Source organism: Streptopelia decaocto (assembly GCF_964273445.1).
Source record: "Streptopelia decaocto genome assembly, chromosome: 2".
Lineage (NCBI taxonomy): Eukaryota > Metazoa > Chordata > Aves > Columbiformes > Columbidae > Streptopelia > Streptopelia decaocto.
Genome location: NC_138655.1, coordinates 322,413 through 349,771, shown reverse-complemented (window position 1 = coordinate 349,771; position 27,359 = coordinate 322,413). Strand labels below are relative to the sequence as shown.

General features: G+C 58.7%; 2 protein-coding genes across 3 annotated transcripts in view; both read left to right on the top strand.

Moving 5' to 3' along the window:
* NRBP2 (nuclear receptor binding protein 2) overlaps positions 1-4,073 on the top strand; it is a 44,159-nt gene extending 40,086 nt beyond the window's left edge. The window contains exon 18 of the mRNA XM_082046723.1: positions 781-4,073. Coding sequence (XP_081902849.1) covers positions 781-849 — 69 coding nt within the window. The 3' untranslated portion in view covers positions 850-4,073. The remainder of the gene's footprint in view (positions 1-780) is intronic.
* A 1,266-nt stretch (positions 4,074-5,339) lies between these two features.
* Positions 5,340-27,359, top strand: part of PUF60 (poly(U) binding splicing factor 60) — a 37,665-nt gene continuing 15,645 nt past the window's right edge. For both annotated transcript variants that reach the window (XM_082045401.1, XM_082045400.1), the window contains exons 1-2: positions 5,340-5,377; positions 26,995-27,090. In XM_082045401.1, coding sequence (XP_081901527.1) covers positions 5,351-5,377; positions 26,995-27,090 — 123 coding nt within the window. In that variant the 5' untranslated portion in view covers positions 5,340-5,350. The remainder of the gene's footprint in view (positions 5,378-26,994; positions 27,091-27,359) is intronic.

Sequence of the window (27,359 nt, the reverse complement as noted above, 5' to 3'; positions counted from 1 at the left end):
CCTCCTCCATGCCCGAGCAGTGTCCCCAGCCTGTGTTCGGCTGGGAGGACGCTGCTGGCGTCCGGCCGAAGGGCCTCTGCCCCACCGCAGCGGCCGCTCTGAGGAGGGCACCCCCTGTGCCTTTCAAACCTGCCCCCGGGGCTTTTCTCACCAGGAGGGCGGTAATTCAGGAAAACAGCTCATTCCGCAGCTTTAATTGGAGTCGGAGTTCTGGGTTTGCTTCTGGCAGTTCCAAAAGCCGCGTGTGATACAAGGCGGGGGTGTTTTACATCCTTTACACATCACTGCCGATTTCAGTCATTTCTTTCTTAAGGAATAAACATTCTAATTGTGTTAGAAACCACCCACTCCTGAATGTGTCAGAAAAGATTCCTGTACAAAATAGCTGCCAGACTAACAGAAAGTGACATTAATCTTTATTTTTCTTAGCAGTGAGGATATCATAAAACAGATGGCCACAGAAAATAACTTTAGATTCAGTGGTCGGATAATTAAGTTGAAATCAAACTAAACAAAAGAATCTGGGCCTGTTATATTCCTTCAGACTGGAAGCTCCACAGAACCGTCTGCTCTTTGGCCTTTATATTGCTCCTGACACAAAGAGGCTCAGTAAATATGGTGATTATTAGCAGTGTGTTCCAGATGTGCGTGCGAGTTGTTCTCTTCCCGTGTCAGAACTCAGCTGTGAGCTCGGTGGCTCGGGACAGGGTGACGGAAGGAGGGAGATGCCCGCGGTGGCCAAGCCAAGCTGACCGGTTGTCATTTCTCGTGTTCTTGCAGGACGACTGTGAGAAGCTGGCGAGCTTCCTGGAAAGCGCCTTCCACAAGTACCGGTGTCCTCCGCTGTGAGCGCCCTCGCCGCGGGCCGGACGCGCAGGACCCGCGGGCTCCGGCCCAGCCGGTGCAGCCCCGCGCGGCGCACGCGGCTGCGGCGGCCACGGCACCGCCGGGAGGAGCCAGGAGCACACACCGAAATTACTCGAGCATCACAGGCAGCGCGCCGGGCAGGAGCCCGTGCTGGTCCCAGGGAGCTGGGGAGCGGGGCTGCGGTTCAGCCCCTGCGGCCCCTCCTGCTGGTGTTGGTGAAGGTGCAGAGCAGCTGCAAGAAGCCTCCAAACTGATAAATTTCCCCCGGGAATGATGAGCTTTTTTCAGTGCAGGTCCCAAAGCTGTTTTTCCCTCTCCCACCGCAGGAGGGAGGAGAGGAGCAGGCTTGGAAAGCTCTGGCAGAGTTTCTGATCCGCCACATTCCATTCTTTTACCCAGTTTCTCCTGTTCTGTTAAGGTTTCCCCAGCACAGATGAGCCACTGTGATGCCTTGTAATTAGAACTACACATCTTGGTGTAAGCTGAGAGGACTGGCTGAGCTGGACCTGATGCGGCATGAGAAGAAATTCCAGACACCCAAACCCCCCAGCTGGATGCAGACGTGGGTCAGCAGAACCCCACTGGTGCTGAACAGAACCCTCGTCGTGCCCCAGTCTGACTTACAGCCTTCCAAAATCCCGTGGCATCCTAAGGGGAAAACCCCTGATGTCTCTTCCTTCCCTCTTCCTCCTGTGCTGTTTGGAACTTCATTCATCGGCCTGGAGAAAGGGGCAATCGTCTGTGCTGCTGCGCACATCGGCTTCCGCTGCTGGAAAGTGCAAATAGGAATTATTAGTGTCGCAAAAGCCATGTGGTGCTTCTCGAAGCTGCTCGCGCCACGCGGAGCCGCTGCCTCCTGCTGCGCTGTGCTGGTGCTGCGCGCTCTGGTGCTCTGCGCCGCGCTGCCTGCGTTACGCTGCCTGCGTTTGCTGCCTGCGTTGTGCTGCCTCTGTTTCGCTGCCTGCATTCGCTGCCTGCCTTCGCTGCCCGCGCCCTGCAGCGCTGCCTGTCGCGCAGCACGGGGCCGGGTTCGCCATGCGGCGCTGTGCGGCGCTGCCGAGCGCGCTGCGTTCCCGCTGTGCTGTGCCACCTTCACAGACTGACAAATCAATAAAGCCGCCGAAAGCAGCTTTTCTCATCAGAGCACTGCGCTCCGCAAACCGCTTGGTCATTTCTTAGCCACCCTTAGGGTTAAACTGACGGGATGTAGCTTCCCCAAACTCAGCAGGGTTATCCACCGCGACAGGCAAGTTGGGTGGAGAAGGAATTCAGTGCAGAAAGATCATACGGCTGCTTGATGCAGAAACCGCTCTTCCTCCAGAACAAGTTCGCACTTGCCTCTGCAAACCGAGACATTCCTTCAGACACCAACTGCTTCATTTCCCGAGGAGCTCGTTAGCTCTTTAACCGGATCCTGCGTTTGGTTTAACATGGCACAGCTGGGGTTGTGCAAGGGGTGCTGCGCTGGGCGCTGCTGAGCTCGTTACGCGCTCTGCAGTGCGTTCCCCGCAGAACCGCAGACCGGCCAGGGCTGCACGGGACCACCAGACCTCAGAGGTCCCTTCTGTCCCGTGCTCACCCAGTCCGTCCCTGCTCGGGAGGGCCAGGTTGCCCAGGACCATGGCCACTCAGGTGTGAGCGTCTCCACCGATGAGGCTCTCTGGGCACAACCTGTTCCCATGTTCAGCCACTCACAGAAGACAAAGAAGTGCTTTCCTCCTTTCAAATGAATTTCTCATTTTTCACTTTGTGCCCATGTGCAGAGCCCGGCTTCCCCCCCTGCCCTCCCATAGCTCGCCAGACCGCTCGCCAGGCTGCCCAGGGCAGCGCTGGAGTCACCGGCCCTGGAGGGCTGGACAGACGGATACGAGGTTCTCAGGACAGGGGGCAGTGCCGGGGGTGGGGGATGGTTGGACTCGGTGATCTAGAGGGGCTTTTCCAACCCAAACAGTTCTGTGATTCTATGACTCTATGATTTGTACACGTTGATGAGATCGCCCTGAGCCTTCCCTTCTCCGGGCAGCTCCCCCAGCACCTCGGTGGCCCTCCACTGGAGCCGCTCCCGGCAGCCCGCGTCTGTGGCGTCCCGGGGAGCGCAGCGCTGCATCCAGCGCTCCCGACGCGGCCCCCGCAGCGCTGAGCGGAGGAAGGACCCGTCCCCACAGCCGGGACGCCGCTGAGGTTCCGTCCACGTCGCTGTCTCGCGGCGCGCTGGGGTCTGCCAGGACGCTTCTCCCTCACAAAGCTGGCGCGCGAACGGAGGTGCTGCCCTCGCGCTTGCTTTGGCGTCCTGTCCCGCAGGGGACAAGGACGGTCGAGTCCGATCAGCTCATCAGGATTGTAATTCCTGCCGTGCATTATAGTTGCGGTATTGACATCTTTTAGTAGCGTATCTAGTCTTAAAGATCGCATCGTGTAGGAATCCACTATATCTCAATACTGGTGTTTTCCAGTGGTTAACTGCTGTCACTTTAATTTAGGCTAGAAATAAGGCCCATAACTTTATTTTCCAGTTCAGATATTGTACCTTTATCTACTAAATTAAAAGAACTTTTACAAGGCAAGACTTCCGCATCATAATGGTAATTAGATGGTGTGTTTTAACTGCTTTTGATAAGCTTTATTGGCTTGAACTTTCTAAATCTTTTATCAGATAGGGTTTCAGCCTTCTCATAGATTATCATTAGTCTTGCATTTCTTCTGTAGTGTGGCCAAGAGGCCACAACGTTCCCATGCCCGTTTAACCAGTTGAGTAGCAGGTGGAGCAGCGCTGATCTGTGCCTTCCTAATGGCGTTTTCTCTGTAAAGCCGAACTGCTGCCTCGGGAAGGGAGGCCTTGTCCTTTGGGGCCCTTCCTGTTCCAGAGAAGCACTTCACTCCTGCGACAGCCGATTCATCTTATCGTGGTGTGGATGCCAGCGACTGGACCCACCTGAAAACAATGAACAATGAAAAAGGCCAGGCTGGGGCAAATTCAGACAGCAGGGACACGTTTCGCCACAGCAGCTCTCAGCAGATGGGCTCTACTCTCAAACTGTGTGTCCAGTGCTACCGATCTGCACCAGGTAACGGGGTCTTGTCCTGGGTGCCCGGTGGGGAGCAGGGGCCGCGCTGTGCCCGCCGGGACCCGCTCAGCCCACGGGCGCCCCACGGCTCGTCCCCGGGGCCCCGCTCAGCCCACGGGCGCCTCACGGCTCGTCCCCAGGGCCCCGCTCAGCCCACGGGCGCCCCACGGCTCGGCCCCAGGGCCCCGCTCAGCCCACGGGCACGGCACAGCTCGTCCCCAGGGCCCCGCTCAGCCCACGGGCACGGCACAGCTCGTCCCCAGGGCCCCGCTCAGCCCACGGGCGCCTCCCGGCTCGGCCCCAGGGCCCCGCTCAGCCCACAGGCACGGCACAGCTCGTCCCCAGGGCCCCGCTCAGCCCACGGGCGCCCCACGGCTCGTCCCCAGGGCCCCGCTCAGCCCACGGGCGCCTCCCGGCTCGTCCCCAGGGCCCCGCTCAGCCCACGGGCACGGCACAGCTCGTCCCCAGGGCCCCGCTCAGCCCACGGGCGCCCCACGGCTCGTCCCCAGGGCCCCGCTCAGCCCACGGGCGCCCCACGGCTCGTCCCCAGGGCCCCGCTCAGCCCACGGGCGCCCCACGGCTCGGCCCCGGGGCCCCGCTCAGCCCACGGGCACGGCACAGCTCGGCCCCAGGGCCCCGCTCAGCCCACGGGCGCCCCACGGCTCGGCCCCAGGGCCCCGCTCACACCGGGCACAGCGCCAGGAGTCACAGCCCGAGAGAGAACAGCGCAGTGACCGTCCCTGTGCTGGGACCTGGGGGCCAAACCCGAACCCTGGGGGCAGCTCTGGGCCCCTCATGCCAGGAACCCCTTGAGGAGCTGGAGCGAGTGGAGAGAAGGGAGCGGAGCTGGTGAGGGGCTGGAGCACAAGGGTGATGGAGACTGAGGGACCTGGGGGTTCAGCTGGAGAACAGGAGCTGAGGGGAGACCTTCTGATCTCTGAACTGCCTGAAAGGAGCTTGGAGCCAGGGGGGTCGGGCTCTGCTCCCCAGGAACAAGCGCCAGGAGCAGAGGAAACGGCCTCAAGTTGCCCAGGGGAGGTTGAGGTTGGATGTGGGAACAATTTCTCCCCAAAGGGCTGTGGGGCATTGAACAGGCTGCCCAGGGCAGTGCTGGAGTCACCAGCCCTGGAGGGCTCGACAGACGGACACGAGGCTCTGAGGCCCCGGGGCGCGGTTCGGCCGTGCCCGCGCTGCCCGATCGCGGGCCCCGCACCCCGGTCACTCCCACCCCCCGAGCTCCCCACGGGCCCGGAGCGGCGGGACGACCCCGCCCCCAGCCCGCCGGGTCACGTGATCCCCGAGGTCTCGCGAGAACCCTTCCCCGCCGACGCCGCAGCGCTCGCGAGAGTTTATCGCTTCGCGCGCGCCGGCAGAGCTCTCGCGAGAGCCGCGCGCCGACTGCCGACGGGGTGGACAAGATGGCGGCGACAACCACCATGTCCCTGGTGAGCGGCGGGGCCGGGCCCGCGCCGCCCGGGGGGGCGGGGGGCGGCTCTGCGCCGCGGGGCTGCGGCAGGTCGGGGTCCGCCCGCCGGCGGGGCCTCCGCTCCGCTGGGCGCGGGCGGCGGGCTGCGGCGGCTCCCGCGGGGCCTCCCGGCCCGGTCCCGGTGCGGGGCGGCGGCTCCTCGCCCCGCGGCCGGGCCGCTGCACACCCCCTCAGCGGCGGCCGCGCCCCGGGCCCTTCCCCTCCCTGCTCCGTTCCCCGCGGAGCCCGCCGGGCTGTCGGGGCGCTCCCGGTCCGTGCGGGGGGGGTGACGCGGGGCGCGGGTGGTGTCCGCACGTTCCGTTCGCGGGTTCAGAGATTCCCGTGTTCAGAGCGGCTGCGGAGCCCCGGGGCTGCGTTATAACGTCCGCAGCAGAGACCTGCAGCCCCGTTCACCGGCTGCTGCCACCTCCGTGCCCACAGGCTCCGGTACCCGGCCGTTACTTTGAAATTTCGTATTGCTGCTTTTATGCGTTCACTAAAGGATCCCAACAGTATCGATTTTTATAAGAGTTGTTTGTGTTTTCGGGAGCATTCTTTAGAGCTTTCCGTGTGTGTGCGGTGAGTTCGCCCGAGCCCGCGGAGCCGCGTCCTGCCCGGGGCACCGTGCGGCTTTCCTGGAGCCGTCCTGTCCCTTGTTCACCGGGGATCGTGTGAAATGGCGAGACAACCCCGCGGCTGGCCTGTCTGCTCCCCGGGGCGCGGGTGCAGGGGCTGCAGGAGCAGTGACAGCCATTGCGGGCACAGGGGCTGCAGGAGCAGTGACAGCCATTGGGGGCACAGGGGCTGCAGGAGCAGTGACAGCCATTGGGGGCACAGGGGGCTGCAGGAGCAGTGACAGCCATTGGGGGCACAGGGGGCTGCAGGAGCAGTGACAGCCATTGGGGGGCACAGGGGGCTGCAGGAGCAGTGCTGGCTGGGGGGGGCACAGGGGGCTGCAGGAGCAGTGACAGCCATTGGGGGCGCAGGATGCTGCTGAGCAGTGCTGGCTGGGGGGGCACAGGATGCTGCTGAGCAGTGGTGGCTGCGGGGCGCAGGATTCTGCTGAGCAGTGCTGGCTGGGGGGGCACAGGATGCTGCTGAGCAGTGGTGGCTGCGGGGCGCAGGATTCTGCTGAGCAGTGGTGGCTGGGGGGGCGCAGGATGCTGCTGAGCAGTGGTGGCTGGGGGGCGCAGGATGCTGCTGAGCAGTGCTGGCTGGGGGGGGCGCAGGATGCTGCTGAGCAGTGCTGGCTGGGGGGGCACAGGATGCTGCTGAGCAGTGGTGGCTGGGGGGGCGCAGGATGCTGCTGAGCAGTGGTGGCTGGGGGGGCGCAGGATGCTGCTGAGCAGTGGTGGCTGGGGGGCGCAGGAGCAGTCCTGTGACTGAGGCAGCCGCAGCTCCTGCAGCAGGTACAGGAGACGAGGAACAAGATGCACATTTGGGCGCAGGTGCTCGGGCGCGGGAGCACCTGCTGATATGGGAGGACGCACATGGAGTGCGGGGTTGGACAGACAATTGCTGCGACACAGCAGGATATTTCTTCATGTTTTATTTGTGTTTTCTACCTTTTTTTTTCCCCCCCTCTGAACCATGAAGGAGCTGTTTTTCACGATATTCCTTTCTTTTTGGGATTCAGAGATATTGGTGCTCATAATTGGGAGCAAATACAAACGGTTCTGACTTTGTTTCCCATCCCGTCTTTGCTTATTTAGGACTTCATTAGGTTAGGAGGTTTGCCAGGTTAACACTGGGAATGAGTGTTGAGCGTGTGAGGTTCAATGTAATTCCGAAGATGATCGAAACCAAAGGCAGGTTGTATTGCTTGGGTCGTGTGATTCCGTGACACGCGAGGGCACCAGTTGTGTTGTTTCTCAGAGCTGAGGTGGAGCCTGTCCTGTGTCTCACCGCACGCCGCTGCAGCCGGTTGGTTTGCTGTCACTGTGTCCTTGGTCTGTGCACGTTTCAGAACGGCGGTGCGTACATTTCGGAACCAGAATAACTAGTGACCACTATAACAAGCAGGCACTGCCCGGATTTGCTGCATCCAGGTGAAATGAGGCGGTGGGCAGGTGACCGGCCTTCAGAGCTGCAGGTCTGCTCACCCTGAACTAGCAGGACCTTAGAATACAAACAGAAAACCACAGCCCTTCAGAGTGTCTGTGTATATATGTATAGTAGCTATTACAAATTTAATCAACACTAAAAGAAGCTATTTTGTTACTTTTCTACAACTTTGGTATTGGTATTGAGTATTAAGAGCTGAAGAGAGCACTGTAAGTGTACAAAGGTGGTTTATATTTGTTTGACTGAATTCAAACACCAGGGATTTGGGCTTAAACCTGTTGGCTAAAGCGGCCGTTCCTGTTCCCAGAGTTACAGCCCTGTTCTGGTGAAGTGTTGCACCGAGTTCCTGCAAGTCTGAGGAACCTGTGATTGATCTTGGAGCGAGGAGCAGGAGTCCTGTGGGCCCCAGGAGCTGCCAGCTGGGTTCCAGGGCTGGTGGCTGTGCCGGCAGGAGCAGTGACAGCCATTGGGGGTGGGGGCACAGGGGGCTGCAGGAGCAGTGACAGCCATTGGGGGTGGGGGCTGCAGGAGCAGTGCTGCCTGTGGGGGCACAGGGGGCTGCAGGAGCAGTGCTGGCTGGGGGGGCACAGGGGGCTGCAGGAGCAGTGCTGCCTGGGGGGGCACAGGGGGCTGCAGGAGCAGTGCTGCCTGGGGGGGCACAGGGGGCTGCAGGAGCAGTGCTGCCTGGGGGGGCACAGGGGGCTGCAGGAGCAGTGACAGCCATTGGGGGCACAGGGGGCTGCAGGAGCAGTGACAGCCATTGGGGGTGGGGGCTGCAGGAGCAGTGCTGGCTGGGGGGGCACAGGGGGCTTCAGGAGCAGTGACAGCCATTGGGGGCACAGGGGCTGCAGGAGCAGTGACAGCCATTGGGGGCACAGGGGCTGCAGGAGCAGTGACAGCCATTGGGGGCACAGGGGGCTGCAGGAGCAGTGACAGCCATTGGGGGCACAGGGGCTGCAGGAGCAGTGACAGCCATTGGGGGCACAGGGGCTGCAGGAGCAGTGACAGCCATTGGGGGCACAGGGGGCTGCAGGAGCAGTGACAGCCATTGGGGGCACAGGGGGCTGCAGGAGCAGTGCTGGCTGGGGGGGCACAGGGGGCTGCAGGAGCAGTGCTGGCTGTGGGGGGCACAGGGGGCTGCAGGAGCAGTGACAGCCATTGGGGGCACAGGGGGCTGCAGGAGCAGTGCTGGCTGGGGGGGCACAGGGGGCTGCAGGAGCAGTGCTGGCTGGGGGGGCACAGGGGGCTGCAGGAGCAGTGCTGCCTGGGGGGGGCACAGGGGGCTGCAGGAGCAGTGCTGCCTGGGGGGGCACAGGGGGCTGCAGGAGCAGTGCTGGCTGGGGGGGCACAGGGGCTGCAGGAGCAGTGCTGGCTGGGGGGGCACAGGGGGCTGCAGGAGCAGTGCTGCCTGGGGGGGCACAGGGGGCTGCAGGAGCAGTGCTGGCTGTGGGGGGGCACAGGGGGCTGCAGGAGCAGTGCTGCCTGGGGGGGCACAGGGGCTGCAGGAGCAGTGCTGGCTGTGGGGGGCACAGGGGGCTGCAGGAGCAGTGGTGGCTGTGGGGGGCACAGGGGGCTGCAGGAGCAGTGCTGGCTGGGGGGGGCACAGGAGCAGTGACAGCCATTGGGGGCACAGGATGCTGCTGAGCAGTGGTGGCTGGGGGGGCGCAGGATTCTGCTGAGCAGTGGTGGCTGGGGGGGGCACAGGATGCTGCTGAGCAGTGGTGGCTGGGGGGGCGCAGGATGCTGCTGAGCAGTGGTGGCTGGGGGGGCGCAGGATGCTGCTGAGCAGTGGTGGCTGGGGGGGCGCAGGATGCTGCTGAGCAGTGGTGGCTGGGGGGCGCAGGAGCAGTCCTGCGACTGAGGCAGCCGCAGCTCCTGCAGCAGGTACAGGAGGCGAGGAACAAGATGCACATTTGGAACGTGCTGTTTTTGGCTACGGAAGAATTCGGAGTAGCTGATGTGAACCGCGTCTCTGTGGGTACATCTGCCGCTTCCAGCATGTTTTGACAAGAGGCGGTAGATAACGGGAGTGAAGAATGTTAAAAGGATTAGTTAGATAAAAGATTGTGTTGCGATACAGGCCTTGAGATGGAAGGAAGTGGCTTTGTAAAGTGTCTCCTGCTCCCAGAGCAGGTGGCGCCGCAGCGTGACTAACGAGTGACAGTGTGGGACGGCTTCCAGCAGCAGCAGGTCAGCCCGGCTGAGCGGGCCCCGCTTCTGCTCCATATGGGCCTCTGTACTGCAACTGGAAGAGATGCATTTTAAACTTCAGCACTGTTCAACGTCTGAAGTTGGGCATTTGTTCTTGCCAGCTTCACCCAATGAGCTAAACCGCTTTTCTAAAGTAGAACTCTCTTAAACTGTGCGTTCTCTACGTGAGTTCTCATCTTGCTGGAAATAAGGTGAATCTGACCATCCACCATCATGTGTTAATTCATCAACATTTTTGCCTCTGTGTGTTTACCTTGCTATGCTTGAAAACCTGACACATGATCTTGGTGTTGACAGTCCGTAAAATGAAGACCCGATTCAAATGTCCCCGCAGCACCTTTTGCGTGATCCCTGCCTTCCTTCTTTTCCAGTCCAGCTCAAGTGCCTCTGTTTTAAATCTCCTTTCCGTGCTGGGAGGAAATTGGCTGCTCTGTGCTGTGACCAGGAAATTGGCCTGAATGAAGTCCAGCGCTTCTGCTGTCTTGTCAGAACAGCTGCGAGATTGACAGCAAGAGCTAACAGTCTAAATTAAGCTAATACAGCTGTTGTGTGCAGTGCCTGTGCGGGCCGGGTCAGCGGCGGCACACAGCTGTACTGGAGGGGTTAGCCCGTTCCAGCTGTGGGACGCAGCATTTGTCCTCCTTGCATTTCATCAGCTTTTTATTGGCAGCAAACTTTTTTACTTGAGACATAAAGAGTGTTGGGAATCTCAAGAGTTTTAGTCATGTTTTACATTGGCAAAAGTCACTTTGGAGCATGGAAGTGTCAAATAACAGCAAGAGAGTCATATCCTCTGCTAAGAGCAGGTGGTGGGTAGAGCGTGTGGTTTATGGGAGTTCTCTGCGGCTGCGCTCGCTGTGTTGTCACAGCCACACTGGGCAGGAGGGGAAGCTGAAGGGTTTGTCCGGTGGGATGGTGGTCAGGGAAGGTGGCCGTCCCTTTGGGAGCAGCACCTTTCCTCGTGCCTTGCTTCCCAGTCTGCAATCAAGAGAAAGAGAGTCCTGTGCGTGTTGGTTATTTTAGCGCTGTGTTTGGGCTGACCAGCAGCTCTCTTGGTCTGGGAGCTGGTGGGTTGTCTTAGCGCTGTATCTGGATTGACCAGCAGCTCTCTTGGTCTGGGAGCTGGCGGGTTATCTTAGCGCTGTATCTGGATTGACCAGCAGCTCTCTTGGTCTGGGAGCTGGCGGGTTGTCTTAGCGCTGTATCTGGATTGACCAGCAGCTCTCTTGGTTTGGGAGCTGGCGGGTTATCTTAGCGCTGTATCTGGATTGACCAGCAGCTCTCTTGGTTTGGGAGCTGGTGGGTTATCTGAGCGCTGTATCTGGATTGACCAGCAGCTCTCTTGGTTTGGGAGCTGGTGGGTTATCTGAGCGCTGTATCTGGATTGACCAGCAGCTCTCTTGGTCTGGGAGCTGGCGGGTTATCTTAGCACTGTATCTGGATTGACCAGCAGCTCTCTTGGTCTGGGAGCTGGCGGGTTATCTTAGCGCTGTATCTGGGCTGAGCAGCCGCTCTCTTGGTCTGGGAGCTGGCGGGTTATCTTAGCGCTGTATTTGGGCTGAGCAGCAGCTCTCTTGGTCTGGGAGCTGGCGGGTTATCTTAGCGCTGTATCTGGATTGACCAGCAGCTCTCTTGGTCTGGGAGCTGGTGGGTTATCTTAGTGCTGTATTTGGGCTGAGCAGCAGCTCTCTTGGTCTGGGAGCTGGTGGGTTATCTTAGCGCTGTATCTGGATTGACCAGCAGCTCTCTTGGTCTGGGAGCTGGCGGGCGAGGTGCGGGTGGTCTCTGGGTCCCACGGCGGACGAGCGCTGCCCAGGCGAGCGCTGCCCAGGCGAGCGCTGCCCAGGCGAGCGCTGCCCGGACAGATGCTGCCCAGGCGAGCGCTGCCCAGGCGAGCGCTGCCCGGACGAGCGCTGCCCAGGCGAGCGCTGCCCAGGCGAATGCTGCCCGGACAGATGCTGCCCAGGTGAATGCTGTCCAGGCAAGCGCTGCCCGGACAGATGCTGCCCAGGTGAATGCTGTCCAGGCAAGCGCTGCCCGGACGGATGCTGCCCGGACGAGCGCTGCCCAGGTGAACAAAGGCCCTGTTGCTCCTCGCCCGGCAGGGAGGGCTCTGTCAAGTGCAGTGAAAACGTGTCGTGAGTTGTTTCAGGGGTACACAGGCCACTTGTGTGCGGGTGTTTAGGACTTTTAATGTTTTCCGATGTCGGGTTTGCATACAATTTGGTGCTCTGGAAGAACTGTTGCGCTACTGGATGACATTAGTGAAACGTGTCCTAGAATCTCCTTGGTTATTTAAGTGGAAGAGCCGTTGCTGGCCAGGCGTGCAGCCATGTCAGCGGTGCGGTCATGAGACGCTGCCGGAACGCCACGTTTTGGAAGGTTTCAGTCCCAGCCCCTGGTCTCCAGAACACGTTGGTAGGAGGGTGGAGGAGCTCGGACGTGCCCCGCGCTCTGCGTTTCTGGCTGTGCGTGAGTAGCACGTGCCAGCAGTAACCAAAGAAATAACTCACTAGCCCTGCTCTTCTCGATTGAAAAGAGTGTTCTGTAGGGGTGGAAAAGAGCGGCTAAAGAAATTCAGGAATAGTAAAAAGTCATGCACAGAGCGACTTACAAAGTAACACACTTTACAGCTGAAGCTGTGAAGATTTGGATAGTGAGGGAGGAAAACACTTAAATGTATTTATTTACACAAAGGACCTTTTCTGAGAAGTGACCTGTTGTGCAAGTGAAACCGCGTCCTTGCGCAGACACCGTGCTGCTCCTCCGGCATTACGGCGCGGGGGGTCCTGGGAACCACCGCGCTCAGACAACACAGGTCCCAGCACCGGTGCGGGTGCTAGAGCAAGAGTTAAACTGAGTGTACGACCAGGTGCCGCGTCAGCCCTTTCCACCTCTTACTGAATCTTGGTGGTGTTTGCTTGTTATGGTTCCCAAAATAAACAAGACTCTGTGTTTTTCTTTCTCTTGTGTGTGTTTATACTTCAGAGAGGTTCTCAGCCCTGTAATAGATTTCCAAGGAATGTGCCTGAACTCTTGGAGTTCAAACCCACCCTAAAGGGCCAAGCACCGCTCGGGAGCCATGCTCAGAGCAACAGGTATACAGTTTCCACTTCTTTCTTTTCAAGAGGCTCCTGTTCTGCTGCTCCTATTGTTTCTTGCTGTCTGCTCACTGTTGCAGCGTTGGAACGAGGCAGGTTTCGCGGTGTTTCGGCAGTCTGCCCGCGGGAGCTCTTGCTGTTCAGGGCTCGTGGTGGTAACTCGTTGTTCCAGCTGTGCCATCGGGCAGCAAACCCCTGGATCTCTGTTTCCTTCCCGAGGCTGTGGGACCAGCAGTGCCTGCGCTGCCTCCCGTGCTCCGTGTCGCTGCAGGTCACTGCGTCCCAGGGCTGGTTTACCCTCTGTGCTGGAGATGGACGTGATAACCGGTTTTCAGAAGCCATGCCATTTAATGAGCTCAAATGTCTAAGTTACATTAAATGTAGATATGCACTTGTCTTTAGGAATCATAACCGCTTATAATCAACGGAGCAGCTTTTTTATTGGGAAGGGGTAAATGTGATAGCCCTTCCGCTATGTTTTTCTTCTCCCAAGTCTCACTGCTCCTAAATTGCAATAATCCAATTTTTGAAAGCTGAGAGGAAATGGAAATAGCAGCAAAAATAGGTGTGGGCTTCTACAATTGTCTGCAGGAAACCAAGGCGGTGTGAGGACTGGACTGCACGATACCACACACGTTACCTGAGAGCAGATGGGCAGGGGCCGGGAGAGCTGGGGGAGAAACCTTCCTTTAGCCGGTTGGTTAAGAGCAAGAGTGGTTACTTTCTGAATTATTTTTGTGAATGTTCCCAATCCAAATGCCCTTGGAGATGACGTAGCCCTCCTGACCGAGCAGGTCAGCCCCTGGCTCGTTTGTGACGCGTGCCTCAGTCTGCCCGTGGCCTGTGCGGTGGTGCCGTTTGGTCAGCGGTGCGCGCTGGCGTTTCCCGTTGGCAGCTGTGGAACGGTGCTGGTTCCCGTGTCAGATTCCCTGCGGTGCAGCGCTGTCCTTAGCCCCTGGGTGATACTGTGCTGACGACCCTCCGTCCCAAGGGGCCGGTGAAGTAACTGCCGCTCTAGAGCGCTGAATTCTGACACTTGCAGAATGTGTTTTTATGTCATTAGGAGGGTTTATTTTGCATCTGCTCGATGCCCAGTGCTGCGAGAAAATGTTTGCAAACCCCTTAGAGGGAATTCAAGAGTGCACAAACCCAGCATTCTCAATCGTTGCTATAAAATGGAGCCAGAATGACCTAGGATGTGTCTCTGGGCAGCAGGCAGCTCCTCCTGCGGCTTTCTTCACCTCCGGGTGCCCGAGGCCCCACTTTGCAGCTGCTGAGGGAAACGCATCAAATCCTGGTTTCTGCTGTTAACTTAGGCTCTTCCCATCATTGTTTTTGTACCAAAACCAGCCGTGTTCACAGACGTGAGTCTGTTCAGCCTGATATGTGTCCACTTTGGTGTTTGGAGTGGTTGGTGGTGAACACGGAGCTGAGAGAGGAACTGAGTCCATGTTAGGAGGGTGCGGGCAGAGCCCCCTGAGCAGCGGAGGCTGGTCCCCGGCTGCTCCCGCCAGCGGCCCCGTCGCGCTGCGGAGCGATACGTGTGCGAATGGGGCCCAGCAGCCGCCCCGCGCCCTCACAGAACAGGGCGAGATCCTGTCGGGAACAGGAACAGGTTAGCTCACGAGAAGGAGCTTCTCGCCCAATAGCCACTGTGCTTTAGGTAAACGAACTGCCAGAGGGTCTCAGAATGAGTGACTGGGCAATGCGATGGCAATGTTGCGTTTCATATGTTAAAGCATATAAAGCAACGTGTGCGTGCTGGGGAAAATGAACTGATCGTGTGTGCGCTGTGACAGGCTGTAAAACAGCCTTTCCCTGCGTGCGCTAAGGAAGGTTTGTCTGCTGGAAAGGAATGGGACCCCGCTTTATACCCTGTGCTGCTCTTTACTGCTCCAACTTGGAACCTTGCTGCTTCCATGGTAATTTTAAAAATCTAAATTATTACTCTAAATGGAGAATACCATGTGAGTGTGCTGGAGCTTTGTGTGTACTTGGGTGTCATCTGTCATTTACTGTGGAAAGAATTAATGTGCTTAAAGCATCTTAACTATTTGGTGCTTTTCCTCCCTGTCACAGACAGAAAATCCTAAGTATCAATATACAGACAAAATATGAAAATGCCATAAATGAAAAACTGGATAATCAGAGAGCTTGTGACTCTTAGGAGGTGGGTGACTGGTCTGTTACTGCAGGGCCTGGGCTGGCGAGCCCTGGAGCTCAGGTGTGCACAGCTGGATCTGAGTGTCCACCGGGTCTGGGCAGTCCCATTGACAACCAGCAGCTCGGCTGTACCGCTGTGTGCAGACAGGTCTGTGCAGTCCCATTGACAACCAGCAGCTCGGCTGTACCGCTGTGTGCAGACAGGTCTGTGCAGTCCCATTGACAACCAGCAGCTCGGCTGTACCGCTGTGTGCAGACAGGTCTGTGCTGTCCTGCTGACAACCAGCAGCTCGGCTGTACCGCTGTGTGCAGACAGGTCTGGGCAGTCCCATTGACAGCCGGCAGCTCGGCTGTACCGCTGTGTGCAGACAGGTCTGTGCAGTCCCATTGACAGCCGGCAGCTCGGCTGTACCGCTGTGTGCAGACAGGTCTGTGCAGTCCCATTGACAGCCGGCAGCTCGGCTGTACCGCTGTGTGCAGACAGGTCTGTGCTGTCCTGCTGACAGCCAGCAGCTCGGCTGTACCGCTGTGTGCAGACAGGTCTGTGCAGTCCCATTGACAGCCGGCAGCTCGGCTGTACCGCTGTGTGCAGACAGGTCTGTGCAGTCCCATTGACAACCAGCAGCTCGGCTGTACCGCTGTGTGCAGACAGGTCTGTGCAGTCCCATTGACAGCCGGCAGCTCGGCTGTACCGCTATGTGCAGACAGGTCTGTGCTGTCCCATTGACAGCCGGCAGCTCGGCTGTACCGCTATGTGCAGACAGGTCTGTGCTGTCCTGCTGACAGCCGGCAGCTCGGCTGTACCGCTGTGTGCAGACAGGTCTGTGCAGTCCCATTGACAACCAGCAGCTCGGCTGTACCGCTGTGTGCAGACAGGTCTGTGCTGTCCTGCTGACAGCCGGCAGCTCGGCTGTACCGCTGTGTGCAGACAGGTCTGTGCTGTCCTGCTGACAGCCAGCAGCTCGGCTGTACCGCTGTGTGCAGACAGGTCTGTGCAGTCCCATTGACAACCAGCAGCTCGGCTGTACCGCTGTGTGCAGACAGGTCTGTGCAGTCCCATTGACAGCCAGCAGCTCGGCTGTACCGCTGTGTGCAGACAGGTCTGTGCAGTCCCATTGACAACCAGCAGCTCGGCTGTACCGCTGTGTGCAGACAGGTCTGTGCAGTCCCATTGACAGCCGGCAGCTCGGCTGTACCGCTGTGTGCAGACAGGTCTGTGCTGTCCTGCTGACAGCCGGCAGCTCGGCTGTACCGCTGTGTGCAGACAGGTCTGTGCTGTCCTGCTGACAGCCGGCAGCTCGGCTGTACCGCTGTGTGCAGACAGGTCTGTGCTGTCCTGCTGACAGCCAGCAGCTCGGCTGTACCGCTGTGTGCAGACAGGTCTGTGCAGTCCCATTGACAGCCGGCAGCTCGGCTGTACCGCTGTGTGCAGACAGGTCTGTGCAGTCCCATTGACAGCCAGCAGCTCGGCTGTACCGCTGTGTGCAGACAGGTCTGTGCTGTCCTGCTGACAGCCGGCAGCTCGGCTGTACCGCTGTGTGCAGACAGGTCTGTGCAGTCCCATTGACAGCCGGCAGCTCGGCTGTACCGCTGTGTGCAGACAGGTCTGTGCTGTCCTGCTGACAGCCGGCAGCTCGGCTGTACCGCTGTGTGCAGACAGGTCTGTGCTGTCCTGCTGACAGCCGGCAGCTCGTCCCCGTCACTGTGTGTTCCCCGTCACCTCCTCGTAGGATGCGGAGGACGCATCAAGCGTGCAGTTTGTGTCCAGCCATCAGGCAGGATCTTTTGCTTCTGAATATGTTTTTTCTCTCTGAGGCTTCAAGTGTAGCCAAAAAGCACCTTTTTGCTGTTCTCCATTTCTGGTATTGTGTTTGTTAGGCCTTGCTGTACCTGTGAGGTTATTTTCATTCTGGAGGAGGAGATGGGTGTTTCAGCGACATTGACGCTGTTGGCTGGTTCTACCAGTGCCGCGAGCAAGCGGTTGTTCTGAATGAACGGGAGCGCGGGAATTCTCGCTGTTCCTGCTGCTAAAACGCCGGTCACTGTGGTGTTGTGTCTTTCCCAAGGGACAGCGTGGTTCCTGCGCTGGGACAGCTGCTTTGCTTTTGCCATTAGAATGCGTCTTTTCCTTCTTTCTCTGCTGTGCTTGCTACAGAGTGCTTACCTGTATTCTTTTCTTAAACTGGAGAATTTGAGACGTCAGTTAATAGGTTTTTAAAGACGAACGCTGTTCTGACTGTCACTTAACATGTGCGAATAGTTGCCCCGTTGTTTCTCAGGAGTTGCCGGCAGCGTGAAACATGGGGTGGAGAAGCCAGCAGAACCAAACCCCAGAGCAGCAGCGTTTGGTGCCACGTGTGTGGAGTCACCGAGTCGGTTCAGTGTGGACACACGTGTGTGGAGTCACCGAGTCGGTTCAGTGTGGACACACGTGTGTGGAGTCACCGAGTCGGTTCAGTGTGGACACACGTGTGTGGAGTCACCGAGTCGGTTCAGTGTGGACACACGTGTGTGGAGTCACCGAGTCGGTTCAGTGTGGGCACACGTGTGTGGAGTCACCGAGTCGGTTCAGTGTGGACACACGTGTGTGGAGTCACCGAGTCGGTTCGGTGTGGGCACACGTGTGTGGAGTCACCGAGTCGGTTCAGTGTGGGCACACGTGTGTGGAGTCACCGAGTCGGTTCGGTGTGGACACACATGTGTGGAGTCACCGAGTCGGTTCAGTGTGGACACACGTGTGTGGAGTCACCGAGTCGGTTCAGTGTGGACACGTGTGTGGAGTCACCGAGTCGGTTCAGTGTGGACACACGTGTGTGGAGTCACCGAGTCGGTTCAGTGTGGACACGTGTGTGGAGTCACCGAGTCGGTTCAGTGTGGAGTCACCGAGTCGGTTCAGTGTGGACACACGTGTGTGGAGTCACCGAGTCGGTTCGGTGTGGGCACACGTGTGTGGAGTCACCGAGTCGGTTCAGTGTGGGCACACGTGTGTGGAGTCACCGAGTCGGTTCAGTGTGGACACACGTGTGTGGAGTCACCGAGTCGGTTCAGTGTGGACACACGTGTGTGGAGTCACCGAGTCGGTTCAGTGTGGACACACGTGTGTGGAGTCACCGAGTCGGTTCAGTGTGGACACACGTGTGTGGAGTTGTGGAGTCGGTTCAGTGTGGACACACGTGTGTGGAGTTGTGGAGTCGGTTCAGTGTGGGCACACGTGTGTGGAGTCACCGAGTCGGTTCAGTGTGGACACACGTGTGTGGAGTCACCGAGTCGGTTCAGTGTGGGCACACGTGTGTGGAGTCACCGAGTCGGTTCAGTGTGGGCACACGTGTGTGGAGTCACCGAGTCGGTTCAGTGTGGACACACGTGTGTGGAGTCACCGAGTCGGTTCAGTGTGGGCACACGTGTGTGGAGTCACCGAGTCGGTTCAGTGTGGACACACGTGTGTGGAGTCACCGAGTCGGTTCAGTGTGGACATGTGTGTGGAGTCACCGAGTCGGTTCAGTGTGGACACACGTGTGTGGAGTCACCAAGTCGGTTCAGTGTGGACACACGTGTGTGGAGTCACCGAGTCGGTTCGGTGTGGACACGCGTGTGTGGAGTCACCGAGTCGGTTCAGTGTGGACACACGTGTGTGGAGTCACCGAGTCGGTTCAGTGTGGGCACACGTGTGTGGAGTCACCGAGTCGGTTCGGTGTGGACACACATGTGTGGAGTCACCGAGTCGGTTCAGTGTGGACACACGTGTGTGGAGTCACCGAGTCGGTTCAGTGTGGACACGTGTGTGGAGTCACCGAGTCGGTTCAGTGTGGACACACGTGTGTGGAGTCACCGAGTCGGTTCAGTGTGGACACGTGTGTGGAGTCACCGAGTCGGTTCAGTGTGGAGTCACCGAGTCGGTTCAGTGTGGACACACGTGTGTGGAGTCACCGAGTCGGTTCGGTGTGGGCACACGTGTGTGGAGTCACCGAGTCGGTTCAGTGTGGGCACACGTGTGTGGAGTCACCGAGTCGGTTCAGTGTGGACACACGTGTGTGGAGTCACCGAGTCGGTTCAGTGTGGACACACGTGTGTGGAGTCACCGAGTCGGTTCAGTGTGGACACACGTGTGTGGAGTCACCGAGTCGGTTCAGTGTGGACACACGTGTGTGGAGTTGTGGAGTCGGTTCAGTGTGGACACACGTGTGTGGAGTTGTGGAGTCGGTTCAGTGTGGGCACACGTGTGTGGAGTCACCGAGTCGGTTCAGTGTGGACACACGTGTGTGGAGTCACCGAGTCGGTTCAGTGTGGGCACACGTGTGTGGAGTCACCGAGTCGGTTCAGTGTGGGCACACGTGTGTGGAGTCACCGAGTCGGTTCAGTGTGGACACACGTGTGTGGAGTCACCGAGTCGGTTCAGTGTGGGCACACGTGTGTGGAGTCACCGAGTCGGTTCAGTGTGGACACACGTGTGTGGAGTCACCGAGTCGGTTCAGTGTGGACATGTGTGTGGAGTCACCGAGTCGGTTCAGTGTGGACACACGTGTGTGGAGTCACCAAGTCGGTTCAGTGTGGACACACGTGTGTGGAGTCACCGAGTCGGTTCGGTGTGGACACGCGTGTGTGGAGTCACCGAGTCGGTTCAGTGTGGACACACGTGTGTGGAGTCACCGAGTCGGTTCAGTGTGGACACACGTGTGTGGAGTCACCGAGTCGGTTCAGTGTGGACACACGTGTGTGGAGTCACCGAGTCGGTTCAGTGTGGACACACGTGTGTGGAGTCACCGAGTCGGTTCAGTGTGGACACACGTGTGTGGAGTCACCGAGTCGGTTCAGTGTGGACACACGTGTGTGGAGTCACCGAGTCGGTTCAGTGTGGGCACACGTGTGTGGAGTCACCGAGTCGGTTCAGTGTGGGCACACGTGTGTGGAGTCACCGAGTCGGTTCAGTGTGGACACACGTGTGTGGAGTCACCGAGTCGGTTCGGTGTGGACACACGTGTGTGGAGTCACCGAGTCGGTTCAGTGTGGGCACACGTGTGTGGAGTCACCGAGTCGGTTCAGTGTGGACACACGTGTGTGGAGTCACCGAGTCGGTTCGGTGTGGGCACACGTGTGTGGAGTCACCGAGTCGGTTCAGTGTGGGCACACGTGTGTGGAGTCACCGAGTCGGTTCAGTGTGGACACACGTGTGTGGAGTCACCGAGTCGGTTCAGTGTGGACACACGTGTGTGGAGTCACCGAGTCGGTTCAGTGTGGACACACGTGTGTGGAGTCACCGAGTCGGTTCAGTGTGGACACACGTGTGTGGAGTTGTGGAGTCGGTTCAGTGTGGACACACGTGTGTGGAGTTGTGGAGTCGGTTCAGTGTGGGCACACGTGTGTGGAGTCACCGAGTCGGTTCAGTGTGGACACACGTGTGTGGAGTCACCGAGTCGGTTCAGTGTGGGCACACGTGTGTGGAGTCACCGAGTCGGTTCAGTGTGGGCACACGTGTGTGGAGTCACCGAGTCGGTTCAGTGTGGACACACGTGTGTGGAGTCACCGAGTCGGTTCAGTGTGGGCACACGTGTGTGGAGTCACCGAGTCGGTTCAGTGTGGACACACGTGTGTGGAGTCACCGAGTCGGTTCAGTGTGGACATGTGTGTGGAGTCACCGAGTCGGTTCAGTGTGGACACACGTGTGTGGAGTCACCAAGTCGGTTCAGTGTGGACACACGTGTGTGGAGTCACCGAGTCGGTTCGGTGTGGACACGCGTGTGTGGAGTCACCGAGTCGGTTCGGTGTGGACACGCGTGTGTGGAGTCACCGAGTCGGTTCAGTGTGGACACACGTGTGTGGAGTCACCGAGTCGGTTCAGTGTGGACACACGTGTGTGGAGTCACCGAGTCGGTTCAGTGTGGACACACGTGTGTGGAGTCACCGAGTCGGTTCAGTGTGGACACACGTGTGTGGAGTCACCGAGTCGGTTCAGTGTGGACACACGTGTGTGGAGTCACCGAGTCGGTTCAGTGTGGACACACGTGTGTGGAGTCACCGAGTCGGTTCAGTGTGGGCACACGTGTGTGGAGTCACCGAGTCGGTTCAGTGTGGGCACACGTGTGTGGAGTCACCGAGTCGGTTCAGTGTGGACACACGTGTGTGGAGTCACCGAGTCGGTTCAGTGTGGGCACACGTGTGTGGAGTCACCGAGTCGGTTCAGTGTGGACACACGTGTGTGGAGTCACCGAGTCGGTTCAGTGTGGACACACGTGTGTGGAGTCACCGAGTCGGTTCAGTGTGGACACACGTGTGTGGAGTCACCGAGTCGGTTCAGTGTGGACACACGTGTGTGGAGTCACCGAGTCGGTTCAGTGTGGACACACGTGTGTGGAGTCACCGAGTCGGTTCAGTGTGGGCACACGTGTGTGGAGTCACCGAGTCGGTTCAGTGTGGACACACGTGTGTGGAGTCACCGAGTCGGTTCAGTGTGGACACACGTGTGTGGAGTCACCGAGTCGGTTCAGTGTGGACACACGTGTGTGGAGTCACCGAGTCGGTTCAGTGTGGGCACACGTGTGTGGAGTCACCGAGTCGGTTCAGTGTGGGCACACGTGTGTGGAGTCACCGAGTCGGTTCGGTGTGGACACACGTGTGTGGAGTCACCGAGTCGGTTCGGTGTGGACACACGTGTGTGGAGTCACCGAGTCGGTTCGGTGTGGACACACGTGTGTGGAGTCACCAAGTCGGTTCGGTGTGGACACACGTGTGTGGAGTCACCGAGTCGGTTCAGTGTGGACACACGTGTGTGGAGTCACCGAGTCGGTTCAGTGTGGACACGTGTGTGGAGTCACCGAGTCGGTTCAGTGTGGACACACGTGTGTGGAGTCACCAAGTCGGTTCGGTGTGGACACACGTGTGTGGAGTCACCGAGTCGGTTCAGTGTGGACACACGTGTGTGGAGTCACCGAGTCGGTTCAGTGTGGAGTCACCGAGTCGGTTCGGTGTGGACACACGTGTGTGGAGTCACCGAGTCGGTTCAGTGTGGGCACACGTGTGTGGAGTCACCGAGTCGGTTCGGTGTGGGCACACGTGTGTGGAGTCACCAAGTCGGTTCAGTGTGGACACACGTGTGTGGAGTCACCGAGTCGGTTCAGTGTGGGCACACGTGTGTGGAGTCACCGAGTCGGTTCGGTGTGGACACACGTGTGTGGAGTCACCGAGTCGGTTCGGTGTGGACACACGTGTGTGGAGTCACCGAGTCGGTTCGGTGTGGGCACACGTGTGTGGAGTCACCGAGTCGGTTCAGTGTGGACACACGTGTGTGGAGTCACCGAGTCGGTTCAGTGTGGGCACACGTGTGTGGAGTCACCGAGTCGGTTCAGTGTGGACACACGTGTGTGGAGTCACCGAGTCGGTTCAGTGTGGACACACGTGTGTGGAGTCACCGAGTCGGTTCAGTGTGGACACACGTGTGTGGAGTCACCGAGTCGGTTCAGTGTGGACACACGTGTGTGGAGTCACCGAGTCGGTTCAGTGTGGACACGTGTGTGGAGTCACCGAGTCGGTTCAGTGTGGAGTCACCGAGTCGGTTCAGTGTGGACACACGTGTGTGGAGTCACCGAGTCGGTTCGGTGTGGGCACACGTGTGTGGAGTCACCGAGTCGGTTCAGTGTGGGCACACGTGTGTGGAGTCACCGAGTCGGTTCAGTGTGGACACACGTGTGTGGAGTCACCGAGTCGGTTCAGTGTGGACACACGTGTGTGGAGTCACCGAGTCGGTTCAGTGTGGACACACGTGTGTGGAGTCACCGAGTCGGTTCAGTGTGGACACACGTGTGTGGAGTCACCGAGTCGGTTCAGTGTGGGCACACGTGTGTGGAGTCACCGAGTCGGTTCAGTGTGGGCACACGTGTGTGGAGTCACCGAGTCGGTTCAGTGTGGACACACGTGTGTGGAGTCACCGAGTCGGTTCAGTGTGGGCACACGTGTGTGGAGTCACCGAGTCGGTTCAGTGTGGACACACGTGTGTGGAGTCACCGAGTCGGTTCGGTGTGGGCACACGTGTGTGGAGTCACCGAGTCGGTTCAGTGTGGGCACACGTGTGTGGAGTCACCGAGTCGGTTCAGTGTGGACACACGTGTGTGGAGTCACCGAGTCGGTTCAGTGTGGACACACGTGTGTGGAGTCACCGAGTCGGTTCAGTGTGGACACACGTGTGTGGAGTCACCGAGTCGGTTCAGTGTGGACACACGTGTGTGGAGTTGTGGAGTCGGTTCAGTGTGGACACACGTGTGTGGAGTTGTGGAGTCGGTTCAGTGTGGACACACGTGTGTGGAGTTGTGGAGTCGGTTCAGTGTGGGCACACGTGTGTGGAGTCACCGAGTCGGTTCAGTGTGGACACACGTGTGTGGAGTCACCGAGTCGGTTCAGTGTGGGCACACGTGTGTGGAGTCACCGAGTCGGTTCAGTGTGGGCACACGTGTGTGGAGTCACCGAGTCGGTTCAGTGTGGACACACGTGTGTGGAGTCACCGAGTCGGTTCAGTGTGGGCACACGTGTGTGGAGTCACCGAGTCGGTTCAGTGTGGACACACGTGTGTGGAGTCACCGAGTCGGTTCAGTGTGGACATGTGTGTGGAGTCACCGAGTCGGTTCAGTGTGGACACACGTGTGTGGAGTCACCAAGTCGGTTCAGTGTGGACACACGTGTGTGGAGTCACCGAGTCGGTTCGGTGTGGACACGCGTGTGTGGAGTCACCGAGTCGGTTCGGTGTGGACACGCGTGTGTGGAGTCACCGAGTCGGTTCGGTGTGGACACACGTGTGTGGAGTCACCGAGTCGGTTCAGTGTGGACACACGTGTGTGGAGTCACCGAGTCGGTTCAGTGTGGACACACGTGTGTGGAGTCACCGAGTCGGTTCAGTGTGGACACACGTGTGTGGAGTCACCGAGTCGGTTCAGTGTGGACACACGTGTGTGGAGTCACCGAGTCGGTTCAGTGTGGGCACACGTGTGTGGAGTCACCGAGTCGGTTCAGTGTGGGCACACGTGTGTGGAGTCACCGAGTCGGTTCAGTGTGGACACACGTGTGTGGAGTCACCGAGTCGGTTCAGTGTGGGCACACGTGTGTGGAGTCACCGAGTCGGTTCAGTGTGGACACACGTGTGTGGAGTCACCGAGTCGGTTCAGTGTGGACACACGTGTGTGGAGTCACCGAGTCGGTTCAGTGTGGACACACGTGTGTGGAGTCACCGAGTCGGTTCAGTGTGGACACACGTGTGTGGAGTCACCGAGTCGGTTCAGTGTGGACACACGTGTGTGGAGTCACCGAGTCGGTTCAGTGTGGGCACACGTGTGTGGAGTCACCGAGTCGGTTCAGTGTGGACACACGTGTGTGGAGTCACCGAGTCGGTTCAGTGTGGACACACGTGTGTGGAGTCACCGAGTCGGTTCAGTGTGGACACACGTGTGTGGAGTCACCGAGTCGGTTCAGTGTGGGCACACGTGTGTGGAGTCACCGAGTCGGTTCAGTGTGGGCACACGTGTGTGGAGTCACCGAGTCGGTTCGGTGTGGACACACGTGTGTGGAGTCACCGAGTCGGTTCGGTGTGGACACACGTGTGTGGAGTCACCGAGTCGGTTCGGTGTGGACACACGTGTGTGGAGTCACCAAGTCGGTTCGGTGTGGACACACGTGTGTGGAGTCACCGAGTCGGTTCAGTGTGGACACACGTGTGTGGAGTCACCGAGTCGGTTCAGTGTGGACACGTGTGTGGAGTCACCGAGTCGGTTCAGTGTGGACACACGTGTGTGGAGTCACCAAGTCGGTTCGGTGTGGACACACGTGTGTGGAGTCACCGAGTCGGTTCAGTGTGGACACACGTGTGTGGAGTCACCGAGTCGGTTCAGTGTGGAGTCACCGAGTCGGTTCGGTGTGGACACACGTGTGTGGAGTCACCGAGTCGGTTCAGTGTGGGCACACGTGTGTGGAGTCACCAAGTCGGTTCAGTGTGGGCACACGTGTGTGGAGTCACCGAGTCGGTTCAGTGTGGGCACACGTGTGTGGAGTCACCGAGTCGGTTCAGTGTGGACACACGTGTGTGGAGTCACCGAGTCGGTTCAGTGTGGACACACGTGTGTGGAGTCACCGAGTCGGTTCAGTGTGGACACACGTGTGTGGAGTCACCGAGTCGGTTCAGTGTGGGCACACGTGTGTGGAGTCACCGAGTCGGTTCGGTGTGGGCACACGTGTGTGGAGTCACCAAGTCGGTTCAGTGTGGACACACGTGTGTGGAGTCACCGAGTCGGTTCAGTGTGGGCACACGTGTGTGGAGTCACCGAGTCGGTTCGGTGTGGACACACGTGTGTGGAGTCACCGAGTCGGTTCGGTGTGGACACACGTGTGTGGAGTCACCGAGTCGGTTCGGTGTGGGCACACGTGTGTGGAGTCACCGAGTCGGTTCAGTGTGGACACACGTGTGTGGAGTCACCGAGTCGGTTCAGTGTGGACACACGTGTGTGGAGTCACCGAGTCGGTTCAGTGTGGACACACGTGTGTGGAGTCACCGAGTCGGTTCAGTGTGGACACACGTGTGTGGAGTCACCGAGTCGGTTCAGTGTGGACACACGTGTGTGGAGTCACCGAGTCGGTTCAGTGTGGACACACGTGTGTGGAGTCACCGAGTCGGTTCAGTGTGGACACACGTGTGTGGAGTCACCGAGTCGGTTCAGTGTGGAGTCACCGAGTCGGTTCAGTGTGGACACACGTGTGTGGAGTCACCGAGTCGGTTCGGTGTGGGCACACGTGTGTGGAGTCACCGAGTCGGTTCAGTGTGGGCACACGTGTGTGGAGTCACCGAGTCGGTTCAGTGTGGGCACACGTGTGTGGAGTCACCGAGTCGGTTCGGTGTGGACACACGTGTGTGGAGTCACCGAGTCGGTTCAGTGTGGACACACGTGTGTGGAGTCACCGAGTCGGTTCAGTGTGGGCACACGTGTGTGGAGTCACCGAGTCGGTTCAGTGTGGGCACACGTGTGTGGAGTCACCGAGTCGGTTCAGTGTGGACACGTGTGTGGAGTCACCGAGTCGGTTCGGTGTGGACACACGTGTGTGGAGTCACCGAGTCGGTTCAGTGTGGACACGTGTGTGGAGTCACCGAGTCGGTTCAGTGTGGACACACGTGTGTGGAGTCACCGAGTCGGTTCCGTGTGGGCACACGTGTGTGGAGTCACCGAGTCGGTTCAGTGTGGACACACGTGTGTGGAGTCACCGAGTCGGTTCAGTGTGGACACACGTGTGTGGAGTCACCGAGTCGGTTCAGTGTGGAGTCACTGAGTCGGTTCGGTGTGGACACACGTGTGTGGAGTCACCGAGTCGGTTCGGTGTGGACACACGTGTGTGGAGTCACCGAGTCGGTTCAGTGTGGACACGTGTGTGGAGTCACCGAGTCGGTTCAGTGTGGACACGTGTGTGGAGTCACCGAGTCGGTTCGGTGTGGACACACGTGTGTGGAGTCACCGAGTCGGTTCGGTGTGGACACACGTGTGTGGAGTCACCGAGTCGGTTCAGTGTGGCCACGTGTGTGGAGTCCTGGAGCCGGTCCAGGCGCAGCAGCCGCTCTCCAGCCCTCTGGCCGCTGGTCTGGGCCGGCCTGGCGCAGCGTGGGCGCCGCGCTGCCTTGTCACCCACTCCTGCAGCACGGCCTGAGCTCTGGAAGCGCTTCAGAGGTTTCAGAAGAGACCTGGAGCAACCAAGGGCGACAAAGCAGCACAGGGAGAGTTGGGGGGGAATAGAGGGGTGGTCTGAGAGTGGGAGCTAGGATGAGATGTGCGTGAGGACGGGGGTTATTTTGATTTCTTTTAACTGAAAATCTGCTGGTTAGGGAACTCCTGGAGTATCCACCGTGTTCATCAGCTTGTGCGGCTGATGGGACAGCTCTGCCACTGGGAGGGCCTACAACGTTAGCAGGTTTTCATTAATTACTAGTAGGTTTGGGGAGACTTTGTGACATTGTGACATGAAGTGCTTTGCATTTCTGGGAATGAAAAAGTTGGTAACTTTTGTGAGGCCATTTTTTCCATGAGTATTTTCTGTTTTTCAGGGTACAGAGTCCATTAAGATGGAGAATGGGCAAAGCACGGCGGCTAAGCTGGGGCTCCCTCCCCTCACACCGGAGCAGCAGGAAGCTCTCCAGAAGGTGGGTAAACTTGACCTGAATTTGCTTCCGAACACTCCTGTCTGTTTGGCTTTTTGTTTGTTTTGGGTTTTTGTTCATTTATTTTTAAACGGGCACCTGTCCCGTACTGAAGGGAACTCGCCCCCCAGCGACACGTGCGGCAGTGGCCGTGCTGTGTGTGCATTCACACCGTCACGTTTGTGCCCCACAACTGCTTGTTTTGGTTTAGAATTTGTAGGTGCTTTTTGGGGAGCATGGCGTGGAATTTGCTGTTGGGGTGGGGAGATGGA